Source organism: Varanus komodoensis, unplaced genomic scaffold (assembly GCF_004798865.1).
Source record: "Varanus komodoensis strain SLA01 unplaced genomic scaffold, ASM479886v1 scaffold4, whole genome shotgun sequence".
In the NCBI taxonomy this organism is placed as follows: domain Eukaryota; kingdom Metazoa; phylum Chordata; class Lepidosauria; order Squamata; family Varanidae; genus Varanus; species Varanus komodoensis.
In genome coordinates, this window is record NW_025335941.1 from 33,775,400 (window position 1) to 33,791,069 (window position 15,670).

Below are 15,670 nucleotides of genomic sequence, written 5' to 3' on the forward strand. Positions count from 1 at the left end.
ATTTTTGTAACATGCAATCATTTTACCAGTTAGGGAATTTATTGTTAATTCCATGTACATTGTTCTTTGATTCTAGGTAAGACTGTGCCAGAATCCCAAACTTCAACTGAAAAACAGCCCACCTTATATACTTGACATTTTACCAGATACCTATCAACATTTACGACTAATATTGAGCAAGTATGATGACAACCAGAAACTTGTACAGCTCAGTGAAAATGAATATTTTAAAATATATATTGACAGTCTCATGAAGAAATCAAAGCGGGCTATAAGACTTTTTAAAGAGGGGAAAGAGAGGATGTATGAGGAGCAGTCACAAGACAGGTAAGAAAACGTTTAAATGGTCATTTAGATTGCTTGGCCATTCTGTTGGAGCAAGGCAGGGAAATCATATGTTGATGAATTACTCCTTTCATTCTGTGCAATTGGTCAGGCTGCCTGGGGCTGATGGGAATTGTTACAGCTTGTTTTGCATAGTTCAGCAATATTTGGACATACTAATTTGGAGGCATAGCATTTAGTGTCTGAAAACACTGACCTTGCAGGTCAGTTAGTAATTAGACTTTCTTCTTCTGTGTTACTCATCTGGCTTAAGTGAACTTCTGAAACAATTATTTTCTTCATAAAATATTTGTGTATAATAGTTTATATAAGATAGTGTTATGGCCTGTTATGGGACTGCAGGTGGCGCAGTGGTTTAAATCACTGTGCTGCTGGGCTGGTTGATCGAAAGGTCACCAGTTCGAATCTGCACAACGGGGTGAGTTCCCGTTGCTCTGTCCCAGCTCCTGCCAACCTTGCAGTTTGAAAGCATGCAAATGCAAGTATATAAAAAGGTACCACTTCAGTGGGCAGGTAACAGTGTTCCGTGCACTTTGGTGTTTAGTCATGCCAGCCACATGACCACGGAGATTGTCTGCGGACAAACGCTGGCTCCCTCGGCTAGGAAACGGAGATGAGCACCACCCCCTAGAGTCAGGTATGACTGGACTTAATGTCAAGGGGAAATCTTTACCTTTACTTTACCTTTATGACCTGTAAATACATCTGTTGGGAATGCTGTAGTTGGAGGCTTGCTTACATATCTTTGGCATATGCATGATGCATCTGATATAAAGAAATGTTTTCAGCCTAAGGAATGAACTCCATTTTGAAGATGCACATGTGGATATACTTCATTAGTAGATGGGGCTCAAAGCAAAGCATCAGGACCCAAACCACCAGCATACTTTGCCTTAAAAGTTTTTGCAGTCACTAACTAAGTCTTAGGAGAGGGTTTTCAGCCTTTTAGAATTGGGGAAACTTGCACAAAAGCTAAGAAACTACAAAGCAGTAGTTACGGGAAAAGGGGGAAGGTTGTGTGTTTTTTTTGGGAAATCATGGAGAGCCAGATGGGACCCCTGACAGGCCAAAGGTTCTGCATCCCTAATTCTAAATTTGGAAGTGTGGAAGTAGAACAGAGATGTTGCATGCATTTATGTAAAATAATAATTTGAGATTCTCTACATGAAAGCTTAGTGTTGGATTTGTGAGTGCTTCCAGGATATCTATTTGGCATTTGTGTTGCTGAAATAATTATAGCAAGATTTTCAAGCATAGTTAAGCACTCGAAAGAATGTTATTTCTTTGGTTTTATTTGTTCACCTTAGTTACATATAGTGCTCATGCTAAATTATATAATGGAATAAATTTTTATTTATGTGATGTTACTACACTTTAGAATTATAAAAATATGGTTGATAGTATCAACCATTTCATAGGATTGAGTCTTAGTGGCAGGAATGTAGGTGACATTTTATGGCTCCTATAGCTCAGAAGTATGTTTAAATGCAATCTATTCTAAGTATGAGCAGTTTCATTATTTAGAATGTTAGGTGCCAACACATTCACTGGATTTTTTTTTCCCTGATAATTAACACACATATATTTCACTAGTGTGCTAAAAGATAACGTACTCTGTACCTAGCTGGTTGGTATATTGATTGGATATGAAAAAATCTTTCTTAAACAGGCTAGAATTGCATATTTCAGTTAATTGCTAGAATAAAATAATTAACAACATTGCTTCACAGAGCAAACATTCACAAGAATGAGAACATTTTCTTTAGAGAAGGAAAATGGGTGGGAAGCTTGGGTGAGAAGATGCAAATGGAAATTAATGCCTCAGAGCTTTTTTACTAGGAAATGGATTGTCTTAATTTCTTTCTTCAAACAAATATGGCCTAATTTATCACTTGACAGGTATAAAAGGAATTTGCTTTTAAGTGTGTGATAAAACACAGAAAAAAAGGAAATGTTTATGCCTCAGAAATAGTTTTTTTCATAATTAAAAGGTGGTTCTGTTGACATTAGCTTCAGATAGTAGTCATGCTACTCTGCATTTGACATAGGCATAGAAGAGTTTGGGGGTTTCTTTGCTCAGCTTTTACAGTTGTTTAAGGTTTGTGACTACTTTGTTAGTGGCTGAAACATGACTTAGTAAATGGTACGGACATTAGGAAATCAGACTGAGCACCATGTGTTGCTGAATATGGATTTTACTGAGTAACATGGAAGCAAGGCAATTTAGGCTGCAATCCTGAATACACTTGGGAGTAAGTACCATTGAACCTAGTGGGATTTCTCAGTAAACTTGCATAGGATTACAAGTGCATGTAACTCCTAAATATATTCTAATTTTGAGTCTAACCTATTTTACAAATAAAGGAAAAAGCTACAAAAAACCTCTGCAATGTGTACTGTACAGAACAATTTTTTTCTAAAACAATTATACTGTTTACATGTTTTTGCAATGTAGGGCCAAGAAACCTTTATTGCCTAGTTCTTTAATATTATTGGGTTTACTAAAAGTGAACTTGGGTGCTGATTTCTGACAACTGTGTACTGCAAACAGGAAGGAGGTGATAGTATACTAAAGAGAACTTAACGGTTTGTAAAGTAAAAGCCAAGAAGAGCCCATAGCCCCCCAAACCCCAATGAGGGACTGAGCTTGTTTAGTAGCAGCACAATACTACATGACTTGGGAGTTAGGAACAAAATCAGTAGTAAGTGTGAATGGCAGAATAGCTGGCTGGCTTGAAAATTGAATAGGTATATGCCACAAAATATTATTGTTATTTGTTGTTATTGACTTGTTATTTTTCAATCCAGACAGGTATTCCCTCTGTCTTTTCCTCCTTTAAAGACTAGCTAAAGACTATAATGTGTTTGTTGTAGGATAGGCTAATAATAATATGAACTTGATGAATAGCAAAAGAGAGCTCAGCTTGATGCTTAGATACTGTTTTAATTAGAAATATGAAGGCATGGTGATTTTTATTTTAAGGAACAAAGAATGTTGTACAACAGTTACTTTGAAGTAGTACACTGTTGTCTGCTTTATAAAAATCACCACAGTCATGGGGATTGGAATAAAAACCTTAAGTCAAGACTTACTGAAGTGATGAAATTTGCCTGAGATGGCTTTATGTGAATGCAAGTATTAAAATGTACTTTTAAAGAACTGATGATCAAACCAGAATTAGAAGACATTAGAAAATGACTTTTATTGCATCAAGTATATGCTTTCTCCTTCTCCTTGCTGCTGCTGCTATTATTATTATAATTACTACTACACATATTTATAGGTTGCCTATAACTGCTGAGGCCTTCCTAGGTGGCTTCCATTAATAATAGAATGAGATGGAAAGGAACAGGGTTCATAATCCTTTGGGATGGAAATCATGGGCAATGCAATAGGAAAATCAGATGATTTGACAAATGTAACATTTCATCTTGTTGTTGTTAGTCGCAAAGTCGTGTCTGACCCATCGGGACCCCATGGACGACACTCCTCCAGGCCTTCCTGTCCTCCACCATCTCCCAGAGTCCACCTAAGCTCACATCAACTGCCTCAGTGACTCCATCTAGCCACCTCATCCTCTGCCGTCCCCTTCTTCTTTTGCCATCTATTGTTCCCAGCATTAGACTCTTCTCCAGGGAGTCCTTCCTTCTCATTAGGTGGCCAAAGTATTTGAGTTTCATCTTCAGTATCTGGCCTTCTAAAGAGCAGTCAGAGTTGATCTCTTCTAGGACTGACCGATTTGATAGCCTTGCGGTCCAAGGGACTGGCAGGAGTCTCCTCCAGCACCACAATTCAAAGGCCTCAATCCTTTTGCTCTCAGCCTTCCTTATGGTCCTTTCACTGCCATACATTGCCCCTGGGAAAACCATAGCCTTGACTGTACGCACTTTTGTTGTCAGGGTGATGTCTCTGCTTTTTAGTATGCTGTCTAGATTTGCCATAGCTTTCCTCCCCAGGAGCAAGCGTCTTTTAATTTCTTGGCTGCAGTCCCCATCTGCGGTGATCTTGGAGCCCAGGAAAATAAAATCTGTCACTTCCTCCATTTCTTCCCCATCTATTGGCCAGGAAGTGAGAGGACCGGATGCCATGATCTTAGTTTTCTTAATGTTGAGTTTCAAGCCAACTTTTCCACTCTCCTCCTTCATCCTCTTCAAGAGGCTATTTAGTTCCTCTTCACTTTCTGCCATTAGAGTGGTATCATCTGCATATCTGAGGTTGTTGATATTTCTCCTGGCAATCTTAATTCCAACTTGTGATTCATCTAGCTCCGCCTTTCTCATGATGTGCTCTGCATATAAGTTAAATAGACAGGGTGACAGTATACAGCCTTGCCAAACTCCTTTCTCAATTTTGAACCAATCAGTGGTTCCATGTCCAGTTCTCACTGTTGCTTCTTGACCCGCATATAGGTTTCTCAAGAGACAAATAAGATGGTCAGGTACTCCCATCTCTTTAAGAACTTGCCACAATTTATTGTGATCCACACAATCAAAGGCTTTAGCATAGTCAATGAAGCAGAAGTAGATGTTTTTCTGGAACTCCCTAGCTTTCTCCATGATCCAGCATATGTTGGCAATTTGATCTCTAGTTCCTCTCCCTCTTCAAAATCCTGCCTGTACTTCTGCTAGTTCTTGGTCCACATTCTGCTGAAGCCTAGCTTGTAGGATTTTGAGCATAACTTTGCTAGCACGTGAAATGAGTGCAATGGTGCAGTAGTTTGAACATTCTTTGGCATTGCCCTTCTTTGGGATGAGAATGTAAACTGACCTTTCCAATCCTGTGGCCACTGTTGAGTTTTCCAAATTTGCTGGCATATTGAGTATAGTACTTTTACTGCATCATCTTTTAGGATTTTGAATAGCTCAGCTGGAATACTGTCGCCTCCACTAGCTTTGTTGTTGCTCAGATTTCCTAAGGCCCATTTGACTTCACATTCCAGGATGTCTGGCTAAACGTCAGTGACCACCCCATCATGGTTATCAGGGACGTTATACTCTTTCTTGTATAGTTCTTCTGTGTAATCTTGCCACCTCTTCTTAATCTCTTCTGCCTCTGTTAGGTCCCTGCCATTTTGGTACTTTATCATGCCCATCTTTGCATGAAATGTTCCCTTCATATCTCCAATTTTCTTGAAGATCTCTGGTCTTCCCTATTCTGTTGTTTTCTTCTATTTCTTCGCTCTGTTCATTTAAGAAGGCATTGTTATCTCTTCTAACTGTTCTCTGGAATTCTGCATTCAATTGTTTGTATCTTTCTCTTTCTCCCTTGTCTTTCGCTTCCCTTCTTTCTTCAGCTATTTGTAAAGCTTCCTCAGTCAGCCATTTTGCTCCTTTGCATTTCTTTTTCTTTGGGATGGTTTTAGTTGCTGCCTCTTGTACAATGTTGCAAACCTCTGTCCATAGTTCTTCAGGCACTCTGTCTATCAGATCTAATTCTTAAATCTCTTTGTCACCTCTACTGTATATTCATCAGGTATATGATTTAGATCATACCTGAGTGGCTTAGTGCTTTTCCCTACTTTCTTCAATTTAAGCCTAAATTTTGCAACAAGAAGGTCATGATCTGAGCCACAGTCAGCTCCTGGTCTAGTTTTTACTGACTGTATAGAGCTTTTCCATCTTTGGCTGCAGAGCACATAGTCAGTCTGATTTCTGTGTTGACTGTCTGGTGATGTCCATGTGTAGAGTCGTCTGTTGGGTTGTTGGAAGAGAGTGTTTGTTATGACCATCGTATTCTCTTGACAGAATTCTACCAGCCTGTGCCCTGCTTCATTTTGTATTCCAAGACCAAACTTGCCTGTTATTCCAGTTATCTTTTGGCTTCCTACTTTAGCATTTCAATCCCCCATGATGATAAGGAATCATTTTTTGGTGTTAATTCTAGAAGGTGTTGTAGGCCTTCATAGAACTGGTCAACTTCAGCCTCTTCAGCACCAGTGGTTGGGGCATAGACTTGGACTATTGCGATGTTGAATGGTTTGCCTTGGATTTGGACTGACATCATTCTGTCATTTTGGAGATTGTATCCCAGTACTGCTTTTCCTACTCTTTTATTGACTGTGAAGGCTACTCCATTTCTTCTGAGGGATTCTTGCCCGCAGTAGTATAACTGATGGTCATCTGAATTAAATTCACCCATTCCTGTCCATTTTAGTTCACTGATTCCTAAGATGTCGATGTTCAGTCTTGTCATCTCTTGTTAGACCACATGCAGCTTGCCTTGATTCATAGATCTTACATTCCAGGTTCCTATGGAGTATAGATCTTTGCAGCATCAGACTCTCCTTTCACCACCAGATACATCAGCAACTGAGTGTCCTTTCGGCTCTGACCCAGTCGCTTCATTCTTTCCAGCGCTACTAGTATTAGCCCTCTGTTCTTCCCCAGTAGCATATTGGACACCTTCCGACCTGAGGGGCTCATCTTCCGGCATCATATATTTTTGCCTTTTGGTACTGTCCATGGGGTTTTCATGGCAAAGGTATTGGAGTGGTTGCCATTTTCTTCTCCTAGGTATTCCTTAATCATTATGCAGAATACCCCCTCCCACAAAACCAAAAGAAAAATTGATGTTTGGGAGGGGGTCAGTTTTAGTACAGCAGATAGACTCAAAAGCTATTCACAAAAAGTGTTGTAGGGCAAGTGAATCAGCAAAATACAATTATTGAAAGCATTTATATGCCATCCTTCCTCTTGGAGTTCAGGACAGTGTAATTATGTTATAATAGAGAGCCAATGCGATTATGGTAGCATGAGGTTGAACTTGTATTTGGGATATCTGAGTTGTACTAGGCACTGTTTTCTTGGTGCCAGAAAGATTGCAATGTAGGCACTAGATCATGGCCAATTAGCTGGCATATCTCTGATAAAGGAGATACATAAGAATCTAAAAAAAAAAAAAAATGCCAGAGCAGACCAAGGATCCATCTAGTTACGTTTCTTGGTCATAGAGTGGCCAGCCAGCCAACTGAGGGAAACCCATAAGCAAGCCGCATGAGTGCAACAACACATTTGTGCTCATCTTTCCCAAGAAGTGATGTACATAAATATACTGCGTGTGATCCTGGATTACTAGCCATTGATAGCTTTCTCTTACATGAATTTGTCTTAGTCCATTTAAAGCCATCCAGATTGGTGGCCATTACTGCATTGTGTAACAACAAATATTTTAATTATGTACTCTGTGAAGAAATATTTCCTTTTAGCTGTCAATCTCCCACCAGTCAGTTTCATGGGATGACCCAGGTTCTAGTAGTATAGGAGAGGGAGAAAAATGTCTGCTAATCTCCTGTCTCCACAGTGGGCATAAATTTGTATGTCTGCACAGTCTTCCTTTACTTGCTTTTTTCTAAGCTAAATAGCCCGGGATATTGTAACTTTTTCTCATAAGGAAGTTGTTCCAATTTTAGTCCCTTTCTGCACTTTTTCAACATTTACAGTATGGTTTTTTAGGTGTAGTGACCAGAAATTTACATCGTATTCCAAGTGTGGTTGTACAATGGATTGTGTAAGGGGAGGCTAAAATATTTTCGTTTTGATTCCTTTCCTAATTTTGCTTAACATGGAATTTGCCTTTTTTCATAGCTGCACACTGGTTTGGCATTTTCATTCAGCTGTCTCCCGCAATGCCAAGATTTCTTTCTTGGTCCATCACTCCTGGTTCAATTTCATCAACATAGGTATACACTTAAAGTCATGACTTTTTGATCCAGCGTGCTTAATTGTACCTTAGGATCTTCTGCGGAGGTCTTCCTCTGACAGTCCTCCTTGAAAGGGGTGAGGAGAACTGTTACAAGGAGGAGGACCTTTTCTGCTATAGCCGCCAATTATGGAACTCACTCCTAAGAGAGGTGCACTTGGTGCTGATGCTTTATTTGTTCCAGTGCCAGGACAAAGCCGCCTTATTTATCCAGTTTTTAATTTGTTTGATGGTATTTTAATTATTTTAGCATCAAGTACTTGCATTAAGGAGTTTTGTTTTATTGTTGAATCAATCGGATTTTTAAAATGTAAACAGTCATGAGCATAGAAAAAAATTAAATAATTGTCTTTGCCCCATGGAAGCACCTTCTTCCACTTTGAAGATACTCTCTTAACTATCCTAAATAGTTTCATCAGCAAAATTAACAACCACACAGCTCATTTCTAATCATTTATATATGAGATTTTAGTGGATGGGCAGGTTGATATGACAACAGATACTCATTTGTGTATCTCAAGTTATTTAGGGTTGGTATTTTCAATGCAATCCAGAAGCAAACAAGTAGCAAATGTGAGAGTCATGTGGCTAATGGGGCAGGCTAAAATGCCAATAAATAAATACATTGCAGGTCTTTTAAAATTAGTGTAGTATGACTAAATTTTTAAAATTCCAGGAGCTAAATTCTGTGCTGATTGAAGCTTCCAATTCCTTGTATTACACATTGCAGTAATCCATTGGAGAAATTACCGGAGCAGGGATCACTGTAGCCAGTTTATCCATGCCCAGAAAAAGCCACAGCTGCTGCATTAATGAAAGCCGTATGAGCTTTTAGTGATAAAACTGCATTTGAAAGTATCTCCACACTGTACAAATCAAATCTTTCAGGAAGAGTGCACTTCTGTACAAGACAGCTGAACACCAATTTTCTCGCATTCAAGAGCCATCTAACCTGTGCTTTTTCAAGATCTAGTTCCGATCCATTGGTCTTCATTCAGTCTCCATTGTCTTGGGGACTGGTATGTTTAAAGAGAATGCAAAATATAAGCTGGAACTTGCAGAGTTCAGAAACTCTCCAATGCTGCTTTCTGAAACTGACCCTGCAGGTAGGAACGGAACCAAGTGATTCCTTGCAAGAGAAAAAATACTAGGGTGTAAATGTACATGAATCGATCAATGTCTTGCTGAGTTAACTTGTAATGAACCTCTAACCATTTGGAACGGCTCTTGTGGGCTGTTTGGGAACACAGTGTAGACTTCCTGTGTCACCACTTCTACCACATTCCTCAGTGAGACAAGGCTTGCAAAGGAGAAACAGTTGTGTGAAATGGAAGCTCCCTGAGGCAATTAGGAATTCATTGATCCCATAAAATTATGGGAATGAGCCACAGCTTAAGAGAACATCTTAAGCTTAAGAGATGTTCTCTTAAGAGATGGAGGTCCCTATCAATCTAAACCTAATCGGAAAGTGGTCAGAACATGACAGATGGGAAATAAAGATTCTTTCTAGATGTTCTCAGTTGAAAATACTAGATGTTCTAGATGTTCTCAGTTGAAAATACTATGTTAGTATGATAAACATGTAAGATATGTACTGTATTGAAACTATGTCATGGTTGTCATGGCAGCCATAAATAGTACTCTGGTGGTTCTTCTAAGGCAACTTGAGTGTAAATTTTAAACTAACCTTAGTTTAATTTTAATTTTGACCTAACCTTAGTTCCAGTAGCTTAGACAAAGAGAATGTTAGGCAATGGAGTGTTCAGAACATCAGCTGAACCTGTTGCAGAGGTCTTAGTAGACAGTCTGGTACCTGCTGAAAGACTTGTTCCAACAAGTACTTGTGCCCCAAGCTTTTCCAGCCCCTATAATAAATGACTTCCAGTATGTACAATGGAAGAACACCTGGTTAATAAATTTTTGGTTTGTGAAAGAGTTAGCAAGAATGTTGGTTGTCTCCTACTTCTGTTTTCCTGCACAGGGCAAATAGATACTCTTTATTTCTAGTTAGAAGTGTAATAGTTCCTGAAAAATGTATAGTTGTTCATTTTGTTTTACTACTCAGCTGGTGTACTCATTTGCCATGTCCTTCCATGCCATTGACATAGAAGACTTAGCCAGTATGTAACATTACATGCATGAGCCTTTGTGAAACTCAGCTCTCGGCTAACCTCCCAAGTGACTGGGAGTAAGAATAATCTGTAACTTAGTTTCACTTTTAGTTCAATTAATACTGTTGCAGTATGAACAAATGTTACATTGCTTTCTTGTAACTTAGTTAAGATGCATGTAATAGTATTTAATTGTTAAAGTTATAACTTTTCAACAGCTATATATCTTTAACTTTGAATTAGAAAAAATAACAGAAAATTAACACCTAGAACTACATCTATATAGGGGCAGTATCCAATTCTTGATTTGGAGCTTCTTACATGGTATATTCTGGCTAGTAATTATTCCTCCTGCCCCTGCCCAGGCCAAATGAGAGTGGACTAGGGAACTGATAGCTAAGAAATTCTCAAAAGTAATTTCTAAAACATGTACTTTTTGATCCTTCAAGAAGCTTTTGTAGCCCTGTGGCCACTAATTATGAAACATTGCTTAAAAATTCAGGGAAGATGGGAATTCCTGTTAGTTAAACAGTACAAAAATACTGGAAAAAAGCATATAACCTTATTTTATATAAATTACCTACCAGTGTTCATTTCTGGAGGTCCTACTTGGTCATTACTTTATTGCTGGCAGTAATGTTGTCGTTGTTGGCTTTTAAGCTTGTTTGTAACATGATGCATCTGTTATGCACTAGTAATCTGAAAGCCTCTATAACCTCTATAATGAGAAAGTAAATAATAACTTCAAATGGGTAGGCTTTCTGATTTAGTGATCCTTTCCTGAAGAACTGATCTTCCAGATGTATAGAATTGTTCAGTACTGACCACCAGATGTATGTTAAAATGCTGTTTAAATAAAGTGTTAAAAGGTATTTTAGTAATCATGCATGCCAGACATCATATGTCTATCTGCCTTTTTGTGTTGTCCAAGCCTGGGGACCATGGCTTACTGGAATAGGAAACAACCCTCAAATCCAACAATAGTCCATGAATTATATGATGTTTCTTCTGCTAAGAAGCTATATTGCCTAAGTTTGGATAATATGATGAGTTGTGCCTTAGTGGATGTTTAGGCAATTGGACCCTGGTATGCACCACAACTTAAGCCATTGTGTCTTGTTTAGGTGATTGCAATCATGCAAATATGTGTTCAGTGTTGCACCAACTAGAGTTTAGTGAGACTTTACCCAGACTAGAAATTCCTGGGACTACCTGCTCCCTCTTTCAGTGCTTCACTAAGGAAGACTTAATCCACATTTTTTGGACTTTGCTCCATTCTCATGTAATACATCCTTCAAAGGATTCAGAATCACAGCTAGAATACATGGGAATGGGAATGCCAAACAGGCAGACAACTCAGAGATAAGACGGAAGGAGAACAAGACAGTTTCTAGTTCAGCAGTTTTGGTTCAGAATTTAAAGTTTCATCATTTTCAGCTGAATATTCTGAAATGGGTGAGGGTGGAATAACCATAAGGCCAATTATAGTCAGATAAAAAGGCCAGACCAGTTGAGAAGCATCAGATATTCTCAGTTTCTGGTCCATAAGCAGCAAGAACCATCCTGAAGATGGAGATAGCTGCTTTTGCTTTGCTGGGGAAGAAAGAGATTCAGTTTGGAATTATCTTCATATCATTAAACCTTACTGCTTTAATAGCCAGTATTCTAGCTTTACTTATGGCTATGATTTCTGACTTCTCCAGTACTCTTGTATTACAAAGTCAGTCTGACTGGCCAGTTTCAGCATGTTAAAGACTTAGTTAGAAAGCCTTTGTCCAGATCTGATTTAAAGAGTGGTAAGGAGACCTACACAGGGCACACTTGCACTTTTGATTAATCAAAGCTTGCCTTCTTGTACAAACCCAGAACTATATTTGATACAACCAGGGCTTTTTTTGTCATAGAACGCACTGGAACGGCGTTCCGGCACCTTTTTTTGACGGATTTTTCCATGTGATTGTGAATCGCCCTGTTGGGCGTAGCAGGTCAGTAGCAAAAAGCATTAAAATAGTGCCTGCAGGATGCGTGTGTGTCCACGCTGCTTGTGAGGGCACTGCTCAGCTCAGGATGCTGCTCAGCTTGGGATCGGTCGTGTAGTCGCGCGCTGAGTGCTTACTGCCGGTGGTGACCATTATGTTTATGTGTGTGTAGAGTGACTGGCTACATGCAAAAGGTAAATAACTTCTTTATTTCAAAAAAAGTTGGTGAATTGAAAATCTTTTTTAGTGTAAAAGTGTGACCCCCAAGAGGTGAGTTCCAGCACTTTTTTTTTTTTTTTTTACAAAAAAGGCACTGGATATAACTATGACTAGTTTAAACAAAGTCTGCTTCGTAACCCATAGATTTGTAAATGTCTTCCTCTCTTTCCTTAGACTGTATTCATCTTTCTCACAAGCTTGAACTTGTATGTTGGACTCTAATCCTTTATAAGAAAATTTATACTTGATCAAACTAAACATTCTTCTTCAGCACTCTGCCTCAGACAATAAACAGATAATTTATGAGTAGGTTATGCAGGTAGCAGCCCATTTCTACCATTATTCTATTCAACAGATACTCTGTGGGAAGTTCCTTAGAAGTTTCTTTAATTCATAGCACAGTCTTGCTGGTTTTGTCTTCTAAATATTTCAAATATATACATTTATTTTATTAATATGTCCGAAATATTTGTTTCATTATTTTTTCTGGACTTGATTTTTTCAGTGTTCTTTTGATAGTTACACATTTTACATAATCCTGCAACATTTCTTCTGTTTTAAATTATGCTCATCACCTTTTGTGCTCTGCTATTATACTTTTTGTATATCCCTATTATTACACCTCTTAATTAGCTTCCCTGCCTTTTTTGTAGTCATTATATTTTTATTTATAATGCTTCTATTATTTTATTCTGCATCTTTTATTTATTTAAAACTTTTACATACTGTCCACCACCAAGGTCCTGGGACAGTCTTTGAATAAGACAGAGTGGAGCACAGCATCCAAGTTGATTTTCTGTACAATAAAACCCCACATTAAATCAAATGTTAAAATAATGGGAAAATAAAAAGGCTTTGGCCTAGTGACAAAGGAAATAAAGTGTTGGTGCCAGGCAAAACTCTCTTGGGAGCATATTCCATACTCTCCTTCAAGGAGGACCTCTGAAGAAGGACCTCTGTACCGGATCTTAAGGGGCAGGTAGGCATATAGGGAAGGAGATGCCCTTCCTTCAGGTATCTAGGTCCTAAGCCATTTAGGGCTTTCTCTTTATCTTCTACCTTTCTCTTCTATTTTTCTACCTTTCTCTTCTAACATACTCACCTGTGCCTGTGAGTGTTATTTTCTTAAACCAAGAATTCTTTGTCAGTTTCATGTTTTATGCCTTCTTGCTTTCAGTGCCATATTCCTAGCACATTACTGGACTTCTGGACCTGCTTGTTTTTGCAAGACTTTTAAAGTGGTGCCTATTCATTTACTTGAATATTTGCTACCTGAGCACTCCTATTTTTTTCTCCCTTTTTTTGGCAACATAAAATCAGAGCCTGTCAAATTTTAATTTTGTACATCACCCAAAGATTTAAATATCTTTAGAAATATAAATAGTATGTCTGGTCTTAAATACATTTGGCTTTTAAAATTTTCGTAGACATAATCCACTTGGTTTGCTTAACAATTTAGTGGTGAATATGTGCATCTTAATTTCTGAAAAATCTGCTCTGTGAAGATAAGATATTGAGCCTGTACAGGTTTCTGAAATCTTAAACTGCAGAAGTGACATTACTTGAAGCAGCTACACCATAAACTATTGATAGGCAGGATTGGTTTTACCAAATGCATAAATGGCAGTATACAACTATTTTATTCTTCTAGGGTCTGAACTATGTGCAAGAGAATAAACCAAGTGAAGTTTACACTTGAAAAAACAGTGTTGTACAAATGTTATGTGCGAGTGCTTCTGCAGTGAAAATATTTGTTGGCGCTTGATGTTTGAGTTTGAAGAATAACACAGTTGGTTACAGTGTGGACATTATACAGAGCTCTAGTGAACTAATGGCTTTTACTATGGAATGGGATTTTTCAAAAAAAAGTACTAAATAATGTGAAGCTGAACATCTTTGACACAGTTCCTATTACAAATAAAGTTTCTAATTACTTGGATGCCTTAATTGGGTTCTGCTCCTATATTTTACATATTTTAATGAGTCAGTGTAACTTATGTGTACATGCAAATTCTCCTTTGATCTGAGGAAAGATTCAGTGTAAGGCATTTTGACAAACTATATGTGGGATTTTAGCCTTCTGTCTTACCACTTGGACCATGACATAGGAATTTCAGATGAGATTTTTAAATGTAAAAATGGTTGCCTTGCTACCATTTTGGATATCTAAAAGACTTCCAAAGGTACCTTATTATATCCTCTTACAAAAACAACCCAACTGAAGATTATCTGGCGCAGACATGATAACATGTCTCCACAGCCCAGTTTAAAAGTAGAATTAGAAATCAAAACAAGCAGGAAATTGGATGGAACTTCATAAGTGAATGCCTGAAAGAGGCAAAAAGTCTGAGAATCTTACATTAACTCAGAACCCATTTGGATGTTATACCTGGTAGGGTATCCACTTGTTCATGGTGCATGCAGACCATGACTCGATGTTGTCAGCTAGGAGATTTTGAAAAGTGATCTTCAGAAAGAAAAAAAGAGTAGAAGGGGTAAAAAGCAGTGAGTGTGAAAAAAGACGTGCAGAGGAGACAAGGTGACTTTAATTATCAAGTCTTCTGGAATACTAGCTAGAGGTCTTGGATAGAGGCTGGGTGGAAGACAACCCATATTGATTTTGATCTCCTTTTGGACTTACTGTGAGTTCTGCAGACAACCAACAGAATGGCTGAGTGTGATGTCTGAATGTGACCATTGCATCCTGACAAAGAAGCAAGGAGAAGTCTGCCTTGTGATTTTACAATAGGTTCTTACTCCAGATCATCTTTCCCTCAAGAATCCAGAATTCCACATTTGGATGTCTCAGTAAATGACCCAGAAATGGAGCATTCCTCCAGTCTGCAGCATGAACAGTCAATTCTGATATTCCTCACTCATTCACATGATGTGTGAGCTGGGCTATTTTCAGTTTCCATTTAAATTTTTCAGCGACACCTGTGTGATACACTGCACAGTAACTTTTAGCAGGGAAAGGTCAATGCAATGTTAGAGTTTTGTAGCTTTTTTTTTAGTCTAAGTTGTCAGTTTTTTGAATTCTGACATTTTTTAAACAGCCGAAATTGTGACTTGTCTGCATGAAAACTTATCTGATTATTATTAAAAGGCCCAGAAATGCAAACAGGAGATCTTGTTAAGTAGATGGATATTTTTTTAGTCTCTACTGCTTTGAGTAGCCTCCAATTTGGTGTTCTTCAGATATGTTAGACTACAACTACAGTAATCTCCAGTCAATACCTAATGGAAGTTTTGGCCTATGACTGTTAACACATTCTAAATATTTATTGACCCCTAGTAAATATTTAGAATACATCCAT

General features: G+C 38.2%; 1 protein-coding gene across 2 annotated transcripts in view; it reads left to right on the plus strand.

Moving 5' to 3' along the window:
* The window catches only part of CBLB (Cbl proto-oncogene B), an 84,217-nt gene that overhangs the window by 10,165 nt on the left and 58,382 nt on the right, over positions 1–15,670 (plus strand). For both annotated transcript variants that reach the window (XM_044441357.1, XM_044441358.1), the window contains exon 3: positions 77–327. In XM_044441357.1, coding sequence (XP_044297292.1) covers positions 77–327 — 251 coding nt within the window. The remainder of the gene's footprint in view (positions 1–76; positions 328–15,670) is intronic.